General features: G+C 40.1%; 1 protein-coding gene across 1 annotated transcript in view; it reads right to left on the minus strand.

Moving 5' to 3' along the window:
• Nucleotides 1–18,217, minus strand: part of grhl1 (grainyhead-like transcription factor 1) — a 110,764-nt gene that overhangs the window by 65,085 nt on the left and 27,462 nt on the right. The window contains exons 2-5 of the mRNA XM_059981900.1: nt 11,529–11,715; nt 7,443–7,510; nt 6,068–6,190; nt 4,469–4,847 (exon numbers count right to left, since the gene is read on the minus strand). Coding sequence (XP_059837883.1) covers nt 4,469–4,847; nt 6,068–6,190; nt 7,443–7,510; nt 11,529–11,715 — 757 coding nt within the window. The remainder of the gene's footprint in view (nt 1–4,468; nt 4,848–6,067; nt 6,191–7,442; nt 7,511–11,528; nt 11,716–18,217) is intronic.

Here is an 18,217-nt window from a genome sequence, read left to right on the forward strand (position 1 = left end):
ATGAAGGATCTTGGCATGAAACCTCAACTGTTTACTCTTTACCATTGATGCTGGCTGGCCCGAGAGTTCCTCCACCACTTTGTGTGTGTTGCTTTGAAATTTCAGCCCACATTTTTGTGCAATATCAAGGACGTGACATGGTTGAGGTAAGGTCCTATAAAACCATAGCAAATGAAGCCCCTTTGGGCTTCTTACTGGGATGAACTTCTACACCAGAATTACAACTGAAACTGTCTTAATGTCCTACTGTAAGTTTGGAGGGTGTTTGATGACATCCCAGGGAAACACCTACAATGGACATTTCTGTTTTTCTGTTAATTATATGACAAGAGATCAGAAAAGGAAATAGAGCAATTATAATCCAAACCTTCCATCATTGTATCATTGTCACATGTGGTGAGCAGAGAAGGTTGTATACATTCAGCAAACAAGAATTGTTGGAACATAAAGAATGAAACCCGGCTGCCTTGCAAGAATTTTTAGATAAAACAGAAAGACAACAGAGATTTTCTTGCATGTTTAAAAGTATTGAAGGACCAATGTACTGAACAGTCTTACTTCACTGGAAATTTAACTGAAGCCTAAAATGGACAAAAGAGAATTTCTCTTTATTGTCAATAATTTGACTTGCATACAAGACCGTAAGAAAAAAGAGCAGAATTAGGCCATTTGCCCCATCAGATCTGCTCTGCCATTCATCACAGCTGATCCAATTTTCCTCTCAGCACCAGTTTCCTGCCTTCTCTCCATATCCCTTCATGTCCTGACCAATCAAGAATCTATCAACCTCTACCTTAAATATACCCAATGACTCAGTCTCCTCAGCTGCCTGTGGCAAAGAATTCCACAGGTTCACCACTCTTTGGCTGAAGTTTTATCTATATTTGTATAGTTATCCATATCCATAATTATATCCATATGCAAGCTCTATTTTGTGGACTGCACTCATACATGCCAATTCCTGCTCATGTATAACTATGACAAGAACAGACAGGCTGTGGGGTTAGTATAATCTATATAGTTATTTATTATAGATGTTCACGATTATTGTATCTGATTGGAGTATGGGCCAATATATAATTATCTAGTCAGACTAGGAAAGTTTTGGCTAATTATAACATTTAAGTGCTATTGCTTCATCGAATCGTGTAATTGTTCCATAGTACAAAATGGGATGTGAAAGTAGTCAACAACTGAATAATATCGCCATCACCAGCATCTTGTATTTATGTGGAGAAACTTCCCAGAAACCACAACAAAACAAAATCAAAGAAGTGGCTCTGATTAGGGGATTGGCCTGGAGGGCCAGGTGTCTGGTGACAGAATCCTGCTTTAACAAGCATCGTAAAGGATGAAATACTGAGGTCGACAACTTTAGGAAGCAAGACCATAATTTAGGATGCATACTGTGGTGAACTACATATACCTGTCTGGACACGCCCCCCTGCTGACTGCTCCTGTGGCTCCTCCCACAGACCCCAGTATAAAGGCGATTGGAGACACCGCCCCGGCCTCAGTCTCCAGGATGTAGCATGGTGGTCAATTGCTCCTTGTTCTTTCTTCCAGTCAATAAAAGCCTATATTTCACCTCACGTCTCAGAGAGTTATTGATGGTGCATCACATACAAATGGCAGAGGTAATATAATGAAAACTAGATACATGAAAGGGTGAATTTGAACATAATGCAGATCTCTCAAAGCTAAAAATAAAAATGTTTCCGAAGATAGAAAAAGTCAAGAAGAGATCAAAGAATTAGCATATAGATGGACAGAGGCCCAAAATAGATCAGTTAATACAAGGATAAATAGAACATGGTGCAACCACAAAGTTGGGTAGCAGAGTTTTGTCAACTATGGTCTTGTCATTTCTGGATTGTATGACATCAACCTACATCCAAAGGGCTGAGACTTGGTACTGTGACAAGGTTGACTACAACATGATGTTGGGCCAGAACAAGCCTGCACTTGGAATGGCCACAAAATTACTTTGGTAAATATTTCAAAAAGTGCAATACTTCTCAATAAAACTGATATTCAGAACTTTTTACAAACTATTATAAATTGAACCAATGAAGCAAGGAATCTTTTTACTAAGTAGTTTTTAATCACTTAAACAAAATTAAGATTAAAGCAAACAATTGAAGTATATAAATTATATTTTACTTGCCCTTCCCCCTTACAGCAATCCCTCCCCATTGAACAGGCCAACTGTGCCAGAACCAGGACATAACGCGGCAGAGATTCAGCAGGCTGATTGCCCAATCTACCTGCAGGGGAAACGCAGCGATGAATCATATTCACAAGGAGGCCAACAGTAAAAAGCCACTAGTCAATCAGTCAGCACATCCAGGATTTACCCCACTGCACAGGAGCCCAACTAAACATCTACACTGCCCAGAACAACCCACAAATCCCAGCACATTCTAGTCAGAGGGATTTTCATTATGATCCATCAGGGTATTGTCAAATTCAACTGTATTCCCTGGTGTTTAATGGAATAAAAATCAAGCTGAATTACCTTAAAAGTCACATTGCTGCAAGAACATTTTCTATGTGTTCAACTATTTATCAATGACACATGAAACTTGTGGCATGCACTCAGAAACTGCACAGGTAAGCTATTGCAGTATTACAGTGATCCCGAATTCAAAATATAAATAAATAATACTAACGAGTAAATGGCTGTGTCCTATCTTAGATTCTCCCTCAGAGCACTTTTTATCTTGCATAAGAAATAAATTCAGTCAGTTCAATTGCAGCCAGGGACTTTTGGTATGGAAGTGCAGCTTAATTTATTGACCTGAGCTTCAGCTCATTTGTTGAACTTGCTGGAGGCATGTAGTCACCTAGGAATTTTACCTGTACGTTTATCAGGCCACTTGCCAGCAAAAACCTACTAGTGGTGGGTGGTGATGTTGTGGCTATTTTGTATCTGCACAACAGGCACAGAAGTAAGACAAGATGAGCAACATTCCTACATTCTTGGTTATTCACTGATGTAGTTAATCATTACTCAAAGCGAAGCCAGCTCTCCATAAAAGAGGAAAAGAGGGGGGTAAAGGCAACAGGTTAGAAAGAACCTACAGGTGGAGGAATTAAAATAATGACTGAGCAAAATAGACAGTAGAAATTTAGTCTCAGAATCATAGAAAGGATACAGTGGAATGGAGGCCGTTTGATTTTTCGACTACATACTGGCTTTAAATATAGGCAGTTAAACTATTCTAATAAGCCTACATGTTAAAATCAATAAAAACCTGCAGATGATGGAAATCTGAAACAAAAACAGAAAATATTGGAAACCATCACCTGGTCAGACAGCAGAAGTGGAAAAAGAAAAAAATAAATGTTTCAGATCCAAGATTCTATACGAAAGGGACAGTAATTGAAATAATTTATTTAATTCCTTTTGTTTTAAGGGAAATGGTTTGATGTGGCATAAAAACAGAAAATGTTGAGAAAACATAGCAGATCAGGCAGTAACTGTGATAGGAAATAACACACAACAGTTTGGATTCCCAAACGTTCCACAGATTCACCTGATTTGCTGAGTTCTTTTAATAATTTCTATTTTTATTTCAGACCTTGAGCACCTGCAGGTTTATTCCTTTCCATGTGGCAGTTACGAGTAGATTATGTTTCTTTGACTGTATTATGTTAGCAGGCTGTGTAGGGTCAAGCCCAGCAGATCAGCCTAGTCAATCTATCCGTACTATGAACAAACCGAACAACACACACCAAGTGCTGGAGGAACTCAGCAGGCCAGGCTGCCATGGACACCACGGACAGTCGACGTTTTTGGCCAAAACCACAACAGGACAGTGTATGAACAAACCAGTTGTTTACAAAGGTTCATCATTCTTTCTTCCTGGACTCCATGCTTCTATTGCTACATATAAAACCCAGGATCCAGTACAACTATTTAAATTACATTCACAACCTGCATGTAATAATTTATGCACATAAATTAATTACTTCTTCTTGAAGTCTCTTACTTGTTTTACTTGCAGTTTACTATACTTCTGAATTTTGTGCTGCTAATGCCTAGTTTTAACTTCACATTTTTGCCAGACTGGTTGCAAATTGTCTGCTGAGCCCTGGATTTGTTATCTTCAATTTTGCACGCACTGCTAAAGTTGAATTTCATACCTAATAATTGCCTGGTCTCTGAATAAACCCAGTTAAAAAGATTATTTTGGTACCTTCAACTTAAAAAGCTGCAATGTCTACTGGAAAACATTACGACACAGCATAGGTCCTCTGGTTCAGCTCCTTCCACTCAAGGTGAAGTAGCTTCAGCAAAGGTAAAAATTTGTCAGTCCAGGCCTACTTCTGCATTCCCAGACCCTTACTGGCAGATCATTTCCTACCTGTCCTCAGGACAGCTGGAGTTAAAAAAGGGACATTTATTCTGCCATAAGAAAGTGAACAAAACCTCAAAAGTTGCTCAATAAAGTGATAGGCTTACCTCTTGAGGCCCTTCTTTGAATGTCTCCGTGAAAGTGGTGTCTGGAGTCCTCCTTTGCGAAGACAAAGACGAGGCAAAGTGGTCAGTGTGCAGATTTCGGTCACAGATGACGATGCGCTCGGGAGGCTCACCACAGTACATTGCTGGAGATGTCCCCACTGTGAAGCTATTGGGGTGGCATTCTGTTTTGATGGAATGGGGTGGTATTGTTGTAACAGAGACAGTGACAGTGGTGTCTGGTGCTGTAAACTGATTCACTTTGTCATGTCCAATGGAGTGGCTGGGCAACACTAGATTGACTGGTAAAACTCTCAACTGTTGCACTCTGCTGTCTATTGTAGAAATAACTGGCTGATCTGTCGCAGATGGCATGGAGTTCCTTGAACATGAAAATAACACTTTCAAAAAGATTGTAACACAAAGATAAAGTTGCAAACCATTCATCAAATTGAATTCTCAATTTGTCCTTTATTTCTTCAGTCTCTGCCTGAATATCAATGACCAAAATCATTAGAAGAAGTGGCCCTTTCTCATCCCCAGACTAGATTCCCCTTCAAGGCACACACAGAGTTAGCATCATAAAGTGTTGACTGTCATGAGTTCTTTCCACTTTACCAAATGCAAGTTTTAAGTTAAGAACAAAGGTGAAGGCTAGCCAGAAAGGCACTAATGTGTGAGTGGTTAATGCAATGTTTGAAATACAAAGCACTAGTAAGAAAATTAGGTTACTTGCACAACTGTGTGGAATATTCAGTCGACACCTAGAAGTTCATTCCTTGCATTTGCTTTTTTATTTTCCATTTTTCTTAATACAAATGTCACAAGCCTCTCAGCTCTTCAATTACATCAGAACACAGCAGGAATGCCAGTGTTTAATGATACCTTCTAACTCTGCTATTGTTAAAATTACCATTCTGGTGCTTTTCTTTTTTAAAAAAAGGTAAAATTAACTTATCTTTTAAATCAATATTAATGTAAATATTGTGATCTTCAGAATTTAATATAACTTCTAAAAGGAAGCAATAACTGCATTTGCCCCTTCTATCAGGAATAAATCCTATAATACAAATTACAAACTACAAAAAAACATGAAAAATATTGGCAAAGCAATTGACATTTTTACTTACAAGCCTAAAAAGCTGCAATAATTACAACACAAATTAAAACTACAAGAAATAACATTTAAAGTCTTGGTTTATTCATAATTTCAATCAACAAAGGCATCTTACTGATTCAGATAACCTAAAGTGACAACTGCAAGGTCTATCCCTCTGAATAATTAATAAAGGGAAGACAGAATATTATAATAAAATACTTAGCATAAATCACTGCTTAATGTAACATCTATAAGCAGATCAATTGTTATTCTTACGAATTGTGTGTATTTAACAGGATTCAGTGTAATTTAGTAACACAAGAGGCAGACTGCTTGCTTCACAAATGGAATTTTACTCATTCAAGTCTTAGTCAAATCTGTATAACTTTATTGAAGTTTCTCAATTTCAAATCAGGCTTCCAGATGGAGTGCCACACTATGAGAGGCAATGTATATTAGAGAAGGGAGGTGGTGGGGGAGAAAGCCCAATGTTGTCTGCTCACCCTGTTTGAATCGTGCCTCCTTCTGGACGATCATAAAGCAGCATTGATGTTGGTTGTGAAGGAGGCAGCATGCCAGATCGTACTCCCCTTCTAACACGAGGGGGATGCATGGGAGTGAGTAATCTTCAGCCAATAAAACAAAATGGAGAGAAATGGTAAAAAATTTTCAACTGAGTCAATAGCACAAAGCAAAAATTCAAAAATGAAATATTGCTGTAAGTCTGAAATAAAATAGAAAATGCAGGACAAGTAAAGTCAGCAGAGGGAGAAAAATAGAGTCTATATATCAGAACAGTGAACTTCTGTCAGGTTAGCTCTGTGTTTTTCTCTCCTGTTGAGCATACTCTCTGGCTAGAAAGTGTAAAACAGGCTTTGTCATCAAATTTGGGTAATCATTTGTAAACTCCATTCAAACGTTTGTGCAGACCAGTCTTTCCAACTTGTTCAAATTGAGAGCATGGGCAGCTATTTACTGGCCTTAAAAGCAATAACAAGATGTGCAGAAGCCATGAAATGTACTGATTCAAAAGAGAGCAAGTCATTTACTGGGAGCCCTTCTCAGTCCATTCAAAGTTTTGAATGAATCAAGAAACGCATTTAAAGAAAGCCTTTTGAGATCTTCCACGGACTTTTTTTATGACCAATGATTTTTTTTTAGCAGTACTATATCTGCTGCAGCATAGGTAACAGAGCAGTCAGTTTTTGCCATTCCCAGGTTTGATGCATCAAACATTAAAATGAAGAATTATACTGAATGAGATCACTAAACCTAAACTGTAAGATAATTTACCCATAGCCAACAAGCTCAGGATTCATGAAAGAGTCCCCAGCATGGTAGACTTTAAGCAAGTGAATGCGTCAGTTCCTTGTGAACTCCTGACAATCTTGGTTTATCTTGATGTGTGCTGCAGTATACATTGTAATTAAGCAACTTAGACCTAGTTTGGACCAAATTTTTGGATTTTGAAAGGGAGAAATGAAATGAAATGAAATGAAATGAAATGGGGCAATGATTCTTGCTAATCACCTAACCATGCCTCATGGAAAATGTTCAGGTCTTCATGGACAACAAAGAATAAACAGATAAGCAAAAGTTACTGTCTGAGTTCACGAACGGCAACATGGAAATACTGAAGTCATGAATCATTTAGACAAAGGGTTTGTCTAGGAGAGGGGAAACAGCTTCCATGAGCAGCATAATCCAACAGTTACGGAAACAGATTTACTTTGATGAGGACATGGTAAATGAATGTCATGATGAAATAATGGACTTCATAATAAATATATTAGTCATTCAAAAGCCCAAGAAAGACACAGTGGACCAAAGAAGCTCTTCCTGCCACATTGAACATATCAATAGTAATAACACTTCTACCTTTTGTTGTGTTCCGTGTCAGTATTAGAACTTTTCTCAGGTGGTATTGTCCTCTTCTCCCTGGGCACCTGAAGTTTAAAAGGTGTTTCTGTTTCAGTGCTTTGTAAACAGCATCTTTAGCATCAATCAAATCACAGCTATTTCTATGAGTGGTTTCTGTACTTTCAGCACATATCTCTCGCTATTTAGCCCAAGTTTATACTTACAGTTAAACAACGAACACAGTTGTCAATGCTTTTGCATTTCTTACTACCAAACAGAAGATAATAATTTAAAGGATGTAAAATTATTTTATTTAAACAGAAATATCATCTAATTCAAGACAGCTGCCGTCACCTACATTCCATATCACAAATGTACTAATTTTATTATGGTTTAAAACCAATACAAACTCCAAATTGAAGAGTTGCTTAAACAGTCTAGAGGTAAGCAACAGTCACAAATTACTATATTAACCGTGGAAAATAGATTACAGCCAAAGAATTATAGCACCAAATATTTTATAAAATGACAGAAGGCCAGCGTCAGTGGCAGTTCAGAGATACTGTTTCTGTGCACAAATCATTTAGTGTCATGTACAGGTACGATCATCTAGCACCTTGCAAACCGTATGTTTGCCAAGAAGATCTGGAAAGGGACATGGCGGTCCTTTTGAGGTTCATCTTGAGCAGCTGCATAACCTAGGACCTTGTGATCTATGAGCTGCTCTCAGGGATATAAAACAAACATCAATTGTTTCTGGAAGATGATCAGCTTAGTTGATCTGCCTAAACTTGTTGGAAAATGTCCTCAAGCGAATGTTGCCAACTGGCACATTCCACAGGAGAGAAGTACACCGTGACGGGGACACTGAAACAGTGTAGCCACCATGAAGCCTTGGGAACGCAGATAAGCGTAGAGGGATGGTGGACTACAGTTTAGGCTGTTGCTCCTACTGAACAACAAGCAAATGGGCTCTGTTTAACAGCTGCCCAAATACTCCACTAATGCAATGTGGAAAGTCATTAGTAGAATCAATGGATTGTAAGGGAATGCAATGAGTTGCTTAGTGCAATGAATGTGGATAATGGCAAGTGCTTGATGTGTGTATATATGTTTTTTAAAGTAAAAAATAAGTGTTATGATGTTATGGACAAGTACAGATAATAAACTGAGAAGAATGCTGGCCTGAATATCTAGAGGTTCAGAGTATAAACAAAGAGACATTATTCTACAGCTGTACGTGTTCTAGATAGATCACACCTAGAGCAGACTGGGCATCAATTGGGAAAGCCTTAGAGAAAGTGCAGATTTACACTAAAAGCAGTGAAATTAAAAATGTGAAGAAGAGAATCTGAGGTCATATACCCCAATATTTAGAAGACTAATGGGTGATCTCTAAAAAAATTATGAACAAAACTGTAGGAGCAAAGAAACATTTTCACTGATTAGGGAGTCTAGTTGTGGTGGAGACTTAAAATCTACTAGAACCATGCCTTTTAGGAGTGTACCTAGGAAACACTTGCACATGCAAAGCTTGATAAAAATTTGGAACCCTCTTCCACAGATAATAATTGATGATAGAACAATATATTTTCCATCATAAGGCGTTAAGGAGCGAGGAAAATGGAGTTAAGTTAGATATCAGTAGATTCCATTAAATGTTTTTCTATTTGTTATCAGGGCCCAAGAGTTTTCAAAGGTTTCGACTTTTATTGTGCTTAGTTGTCAAGCAAGTCAATTCATAACCAATGGGTCTAGACAATCAGGAGTTTCCTTGAGCTTAGCAGCTGTCTTAGCTCTAAATAGAGAGAAAAAATGTTTTCAGACTATTCCCTTAATGATTAAACATGAGGAAATCTGCAGATGCTGGAAATTCAAACAACAACACACACAAAATGCTGGTGGAACACAGCAGGCCAGGCAGCATCTATAGGGAGAAGCGCTGTTGACGTTTTGGGCCGAGACCCTTCGTCAGGACTACCTGAAAGGAAAGATAGTAAGAGATTTGAAAGTAGTGGGGGAGGGGGAAATGTGAAATGATAGGAGAAGACCGGAGGGGGTGGGATGAAGCTGAGAGCTGGAAAGGTGATTGGTGAAAGTGATACCAAGCTGGAGAATGGAAAGGATCATGGGACGGGAGGCCTCAAGGAGAAAGAAAGGGGGGGGAGCACCAGAGGGAGATGGAGAACAGGCAAACAACTAAATATGTCAGGGATGGGGTAAGAAGGGGAGGAAGGGCATTAACGGAAGTTAGAGAAGTCAATGTTCATGCCATCAGGTTGGAGGCTACCCAGCCGGTATATAAGGTGTTGTTCCTCCAGCCTGAGTTTGGATTCATTTTGACAGTAGAGGAGGCCATGGGATAGACATATCAGAATGGGAATGGGACGTTGAATTAAAATGTGTGGCCACTGGGAGATCCTGCTTTTTCTGGCGGACCGAGCGTAGGTGTTCAGCGAAACGGTCTCCCAGTCTGCGTCGGGTCTCACCAATATATAAAAGGCCACACCGGGAGCACCGGATGCAGTATACCACACCAGCCGACTCACAGGTGAAGTGTCCCCTCACCTGGAAGGACTGTCTGGGGCCCTGAATGGTGGTGAGGGAGGAAGTGTAAGGGCAGGTGTAGCACTTGTTCTGCTTACAAGGATAAGTGCCAGGAGGGAGATTGGTGGGAAGGGCTGGGGGAGACGAGTAGACAAAGGAGTCATGTAGGGAATGATCCCTGCGAAAAGCAGAAAGGGGAGGGAGGGAAAAATGTGTTTGGTAGTGGGATCCCGTTGGAGGTGGTGGAAGTTACAGAGAATTATAAGTTGGACCTGGAGGCTGGTGGGGTAGGAGGACAAGGGGAACCCTATCCTGAGTGGGGTGGTGGGCGGATGGGGTGAGGGCAGGTGTGTGGGAAATGGGAGAGATGTGTTTGAGAACAGAGTTGATGGTGGACGAAGGGAAGCCCCTTTGTTTAAAAAAGGAAGACATCTCCTTCGTCCTGGAATGAAAAGCCTCATCCTGAGAGCAGATGCGGCGGAGACGGAGGAATTGTGAGAAGGGGATGGCATTTTTGCAAGAGACAGGGTGGGAAGAGGAATAGTCCAGGTAGCTGTGAGAGTCTGTAGGCTTATAGTAGATATCAGTAGATAAGCCGTCTCCAGAGATGGAGACAGAAAGATCAAGAAAGGGGAGGGAGGTGTCGGAAATGGACCAGGTAAATTTGAGGGCAGGGTGAAAGTTGGAGGCAAAGTTAATGAAGTTGACGAGCTCAGCAGGCGTGCAAGAGGCAGCACCAATGCAGTCGTCAATGTAGCGAAGGAAAAGAGGGGGATGGATACCCGTATAGACTTGGAACATGGACTGTTCCACAAATCCAACAAAAAGGCAGGCATAACTGGGACCCATATGGGTGCCCATGGCTACACCCTTGGTTTGGAGGAAGTGGGAGGAGCCAAAGGAGAAATTATTGAGAGTAAGAACTAATTCTGCTAGGCGGAGGAGAGTGGTGGTGGAGGGGAATTGGTTAGGTCTGGAATCCAAAAAAAAAGCGAAGAGCTTCGAGACCATCTCGGTGGGGGATGGAGGTATATAGAGATTAGATGTCCATGGTGAAAATAAGTCAGTAGGGGCCAGGGAACTTAAAATCATTGAAAAAATTCAAAGCATGAGAAGTGTCATGAACATAGGTGGGAAGGGATTGAACAAGGGGGTATAAGACAGTGTTAAGGTATGCAGAAATGAGTTCAGTGGGGCAGGAGCAAGCTGAGACGATAGGTCTACCTGGACAGGCAGGTTTGTGGATCTTGGGTAGGAGGTAGAAACGGGAAGTGTGGGGTGTGGGAACTACAAGGTTGGTGGCAGTGGATGGGAGATCCCCAGAACTGATAAGGTGATGGTTGCAAACATCAACTGATAAATATGAAAGGCAGCACACTCATTTGAGATTGCTCATGGTGGGTGGTGTATAAGTAGAAACAGTGGCTATCAAGGCCAGATCAGACCAAGAGTAGCTGCAGTACCACTGGATTACTTGAGCATTGCTGTTAAAATCATGGCATCCCCATCATTTGCACACGTTAATGTGGTGGACATTTGTGCACTATGTTTACATACCTTGTAGTAATCATATAGTAAGCCCAAAGCCGCAGCACTATCATCGTCCCCATTGATGCTCATCATAGCCTTAGTGGCAGCAGTCAGCGGGTTTTCCAGAAATGATTTCCAGGCTTCATCTTCACTGGTGTAGGAACGGCGTTGGGGATAAAGAGACTCATTCTGTAGCACTAAAACCGCTCTCTTACTGTAAAGGATGTGAAGGAAAGTTAGAGGAGACTACTTGCACCTTCCAGAATTAAAATCCCCCAATAGCCATTAGTTTTGAAGCAGACAAGCGAGTTTTGTTCAGCAAGTAAACTAAGTAATCAAATGTCTTTAAAAATGCAAAACCTGTACTTCAGGTGTTGTTTTCAAATGGGAAATTTTGCCCAAACTGGTTTGGCAACAATCATTTGTGACACAATTTCATGTACCATTGTAATGTTTTAATTTATTTTTTTCAGTTACTGATGATAATTCCCAGTCACTCAGATTACACAACTAGTGTATCAGATTTTACAAACTGCATGTAAGTTTGAACGTAGGAAAGCTGAAATAAAAATAGAAAATGCAGGAAACGCACAACAGATCTCTGAGAAGAGGCATGGATTCAACATTTCATGAAGAAATCAAGGGCTCTCAAACCATCCTTCCTCACCAACCCTAGCAATCCCCACCTTCTCCACAATGGACAATCTTTTACACTTCTAAATTTTCTCAGTTAACAAGAAAAAACATTAACTCTGTTTCTCCCTAGTCCAAGGGTTCCCAACCTTTTTTAAGGCATGGGCCAATACCATTAAGCAAGGGGTCTATGGACCTCAGGTTGGGAACCCCCTCTCTAAACTGATGTTACCGGATCTGCTGTTTATATGAAACATTTTCTGTTTTATTTCAGAGTTCCAGCACAGCAGTGTTTTATTCCTTTGTCTCTGTTTGTCCAAACCCTAATTCTATTATGAAAGCCTCTTAAAGCTTTCAAAGTAATGTCTTCCATTCTTCTACTATTAAATATAAGCATTGATTCATGTTGATATAATCCTCTCCATTGCTTGCTCAATCTTTATGAAGTAGTTATGCCAAGGAAACTATTATTATGTTTATAAACAAACAACTCAAAAGGTTTCTCAATTTTGACATTTAAAATATCATTAGGTTCAGCAAGGTCACCCAATTCCCTTCTAAGTGTGAAACCATTAACAATGGGAAATCAACAGCAACAATAGTGGTGTGGATCAGTGTCTGTCAGACAAAATCCACTTTACAAGAAATGACGTTACCATTTCATACCAAGTGGTTTACATCACTGAATGTCATAGGAGAGCAAGACCAATACATCAGTGGGGCGCAGCTGATGTAATTTTAGAAAATTACTTATTCTTGAGTCCAAACTTGTGTAACCTATAATCAAATTGCTTTTAAACATTTTGAAGGCAACCTACCTCTCTGAAAATACAAAATAAATAATGAACAAGGAAATATTATTCAGCCAGAAGCAAAACATTGCAGACACCAGACGTCTGAAATAAAGACAGAGAAGTTTATGAAACAGAAATTGCTGGTTAAGCAGCACTTGTAGAGAGAGACACAATGTTAATGCTTTAGGTTTATGATACCTCGTCGGTACTGGTTACCCACCCATCTTTCATCTTCCCATTTATAATTTTGTTTTATATTTTTCACATTTGTGTGTGGTTTTTTCTCCCTTTTGAGTATATTTGGTGGAAGAAATTGTTGGGTTAGAGGAGTTCTCTGCCCTGACTCAAATGTTTAAAGAAGTGATTAGATTGTCTTTTTAAGCAGAGGCATAAGACCACGCAGGCGAATATAAAGAAATGGTTTACTGCTGTCACATGTACTGAGGCACATTGAAAAACTTTGTTTTGCATACCTTCCATGCAGATCATTTCATCACATCAGGGCTTTGAAGTAATGCAAGGAAAAAACAATTAAAGAATACAGAATAAAGTATTACAGTTACAGAGAAAGTGCAAGGCCACAGCAAGATACATGATGAGATCAGGAGTCCATCATGTCATACAAAGAGATCAGTCAATAGTTTTATAGCTGTGGGACAGATTCATGTATGTACTGCCCAATGGGAAGGGGAAAGACAAGAGAATGATTGGGGTGGTTGGGATTTTTATATCACAGTTCTTCAGTGATGAGGCAATCTAAGCTCACATGTACCCAGACCTCGACAATATTCAGCCTTGTACGTAAAGACAGTACTGAGCATTTGTGGTTTAACTATCTAGATTCACTTTGAACAGGATTCTGGTCTCTGTGGTGCAATGGAGAGGATCCATTTGGTAAATGAAAAGGAATTCAAAAGTTATGAGCTCGAGATTCACCAGAGGGGCAGTTTTGACAACTACTACGGTGCAGCAGGTGGTGTTGCTGACAGAAGATCTCCAGAGACCCAGGTTTCATCAGGAATCTCAGAGCTGGGTGCGTGGAGTTTGCATGTTCTCCCTGTTCTTCTGAGGACTGGTTTCCTCCCTTATCCCAGGGGCATGAAGACAGGTAGGATAATTTGCCACTGTAAATTGACTCTAGACCTAAGCAAGCCCTAAGATTAGCTGAGTGGTGGATTGGAAGATGGGGAGAATAGGATTAATTATATGAATGTTCAACGGTCAACATGGACCTGATGGGCTGAAGTGACTCTTTCTATGCTATACGACTTTATTATAGTCATCAGGTCTCAATTCCAAGAGAGACGTAGGGAGCACCATCACTCCTTTTCACCCCAATAAATATTTAAATTTGTGAGCAACCTTCTTCAAATGTGGCTGCATGCAGAAATTCATCTCCATCTTGCAGCTGCTACATGATGCATGCAAGCCATGACCATTACCAATATATCTGCATCAGAAACAGTATCAAGGAAATACTTATGTTCCCCAAAGGAGTGGATCAAATCCACAGCTGAGAAACTCTCCAGTTTATATTGCTTTCAATGTGGAACCAAGCTAACTTCAGCCTCGGATAACGTGCTTCAATTGTGCATTTGACACACATTTGGAGGCACATGGGTGAAAAAGAAATTGAGGGCTATGTCGGAAGGAAGGGCTAGATTGATCTTGGAATAGGTTAGAAGATTGACACGCCATTATAGGCTGAAGGCCAGGTATAGTGCTGAACTGTTCTATGTTCTAATTCAAGCTATGAGTGACTCACTAAAATGTACCTGCATAAGAGCCTTGAACTATATATCTGCAAGGAAAAATAATCCTCCACCAACGTCCTTCCATCATGCAGTATCCATTCTAGACAGTAAGGATCCATGACGTGACCCTGGAAAATGTGAAATATGCCTATATCTTGGGAGTCTATAAGGCAGACATCATCATCTTTAGTGTGCTAGGCAATCCTTTTGGATATATGAGAAAACAACAGACTAGACCTACAATTCATTATCTATCTGGCAGCAATGTTGCTTACCCTCTTGCTTGCATTCTCTGCAGTAAACACAGCAAAGCAATGTGGAGATACCATTCACACTGTCACGCAAAATCCTCCAAATCCAGAGACAGGAAAAATGAATTTATCTTTCTCTCATCTCCCAGCCCAAATATGGCAGTATTAATATCTGAATCACATTCAGTTGCCTCTTTTGGGCAGGCCACAAGAATCAGCCCCCCCCACCTTACCACCAGACTCCTGAAGCAGATGTTTTATTCTGAATTCTGTTGTGACAAGAGGTTACCATCTGGACAGAAATATAGAAAATCTACAGCACAATACAGGCCCTTTGGCCCACAAAGCTGTGCCGAACATGTCCTTATCTTAGAAATTACCTAGGGTTACCCATTGCCCTCTATTTTTCTTGAATAAGAGAACAATATCCGCAACCCTCCGGAACCTCTCCCATCCCCATTGATGATCATCACCAGAGGCTCAGCAATCTTCTCCCTCGCCTCCCACAGTAGCCTGGGGTACATCTCGTCTGGTCCCAGTGACATCCAACTTGATGCTTTCTAAAAGCTCCAGCACATCCTCTTTCTTAATGCTCAAGCTTTTCTTAATGCTACATGCTCAAGTTTTTCAATCCGCTGTAAGTCATCCCTACAATGGCCAAGATCCGTAGTGAATACTGAAGCAAAGTACTCATTAAGTACCTCTGCTATCTCCTCCGGTTCCATACACACTTTTCCACTGTTACACTTGATTGGTCCTATTCTGTCACATCTTATCCTCTTGGTCTTCACATACTTGTAGAAATTTGTAGGAAAGGTTCAAGAATATTCTCAAAGCCACTTTGATAATATGTAGCAATCCACTGATCATGGGAACCCTGGCCCACCACCGCTCAAAATGGAGGACTGTTTTCAGCACGATAAGGAGAATTTCAAATCTCTTTGCTGAGCACACATTGAAGCCCAGCATCAGCTATGACGGCATGCCCAAACCATACGTGCAGCTGCCCTTCGGACAGAATCTGGGGAGTCATTCATCAGCACATCAAAACGTAGTGGAATGGAAGCAGGTCATTGTCTACTCCACAGAACCGCTTGAGAAGAAGGGCCATCACCCACGAGAGAGTAAAACCATCTCCTCTTAATGTGAAAAGTTCAAGGAGGTAATTGACTATCAGCTTCACAAGGTTGATTATGGATAATGTAGCTTTCATTCTGCTGATACCTACTATACAGCTTATGAACTGAAGAGAAACCATAGAGATTGTGGATGTTCAGCACGTACAATCTGCACATTTGGTTTAACACTGTACTGGCCTGTTGACATATCATGTTAAAATCATTCTTCCCAAAGCTTCTCTTTAATGCGCTGGAGCAGGCTCACCTTTAAACAACCATTGTCAATGCTGTCACTAATAGCTAATGGGCTTGTTCACAATCAGTGACAATAAGATAAAATGCATCCTTGACACGCAGCTATGTAAAAACTCTCAGAGCAACCTCACCCTGGAACTTCATACTGGAACTAGGCACAGCAATAAAAGCAACAACTGTATAATGAATTAGCTATTTGGAACTCTTTATTGCAGAGCATGTAGCAAGACTGTATGGCATAGCCACAAAAGGCATAACCATCCACCACCTCTCCCACATCTTTTAACTTCAGCTTAGCCCACAGATGTTTGAATTATAGTGGATTCTGGTTAATTGAGACACATCAAGAACAGTACATTTTGGCCCAATTAAGCTGCTGTCCCAATTAGTCAAAGTTTTATGGAAATAGTTAAAAAGGTATAAAAACAGTCAAATTGGGTAGCAAATTATGTATTTAAATGAAATTTGTTACAAATTAGAACACTACTATATAGTTCATAATAATTATCAATGGAGGAATTCATCAGTGTATATGGCAGTGTTGACTGTAAATGAACAAAATCAGTACAGATAATGGACTGTCTTCATACAATGCTTTTGATGACTGCATCCTCCACATCTTCATTTTCAATATAACATTGAAGTTGATTGCCGATACCTTCAAATTCTCCATAGTTCTTAACTTTTTGAAGTATTGAAGTCATATCGTTTTCAGTCCCTGCTGCTTCTGGCATCTTCAAGCCTGAATGCTTGAACCAGAGTGATCAAAACAGTTCTGAATTGTCTCAATGATTATTTCTTGCTAAATATAAGTGACAAAAATCACTGCTTTTTGAACACAGTTGCAACTGACACTATTTAAAAACTGTTCACTTTAAGCAAAGTGTAGAGCCTAACAGCCACATATGTGTACAGGACAGATGCTAGTTAGAAACTGTTTGGCAATAATTGCCCACCCCAATTAAGTGGCATAGAGTCTCAAATAAACAAAGGGATTCCCAGCAATTTTCTGGTTAGTTTTTGTTCTTTAAGAGCTATCCCAAATTAATGGCCGTCCCAATTAACTGATGGCCCAAATTAACCAGAATCCACTGTATTTCTGTGACCAATACAGCCATATGGCCAGATTCTCCCTCATTGTCTGAACTAACAGTGCCAGCCAACTGTGTTCAATTTCACCAGAGTCTGTAAGGAATTTGAGTATTCTGCATTAATGCATGGGTTTCCTCTGGGTGATCCAGCTTCCTCCCACATTGCAAAGATGTATGGGTCAGTAGGTTAATTGGCAAATTGGCAGATACATGCAATTGGGCAGCATGGGCTCATTGGTCAGGAAGGGCCTGTTACCATGCTGTATCTCTAAATAAAAATAAATAAAACAGTATCTACTTCTATGAATGACTGTAATAAGTCTATTTAATTTTAGTGCCAACTCAAAATCAACTCAAGAGTCTAAATTTATGTCAATTGGCTTGTTCAAACTAGACAACACTGGCTACGTTGTTTAGTTCAAGGATGCATGAAGACCAGATTGATATTGTGTCTTAGCATATCAAACAGCTGATCTGTTAATAGTTGGAAGATTCGTGCACTCAGGAGGTCAGCAGTCACAACATTAATTGTAGGTACATGGGATCTCTGTCTCCAGAAGCTTTTAGACAACCTGTATTAAAAGGTATCTGAAAAATTATCACATATGTGTGAAGTCATCCAAGTGGCAGAGAAACAGTAAAGTGTGGAGAGCAGTCCAGCCCTTTTAGGAATGGTCCAATTAAGAAGAATGACAAAACCATGAGTGAGCTAGAATTCATTCCTCTGCCTTTGATTTCTGCAACGGATGACTAGTTTGTGTACAGATTGTGCTCATGTCTTTTAGATTATAAGAACTGTACCTGTGTTTTGGAAACAGTT

Source organism: Hypanus sabinus, chromosome 10 (genome assembly GCF_030144855.1).
Source record: "Hypanus sabinus isolate sHypSab1 chromosome 10, sHypSab1.hap1, whole genome shotgun sequence".
NCBI lineage: Eukaryota > Metazoa > Chordata > Chondrichthyes > Myliobatiformes > Dasyatidae > Hypanus > Hypanus sabinus.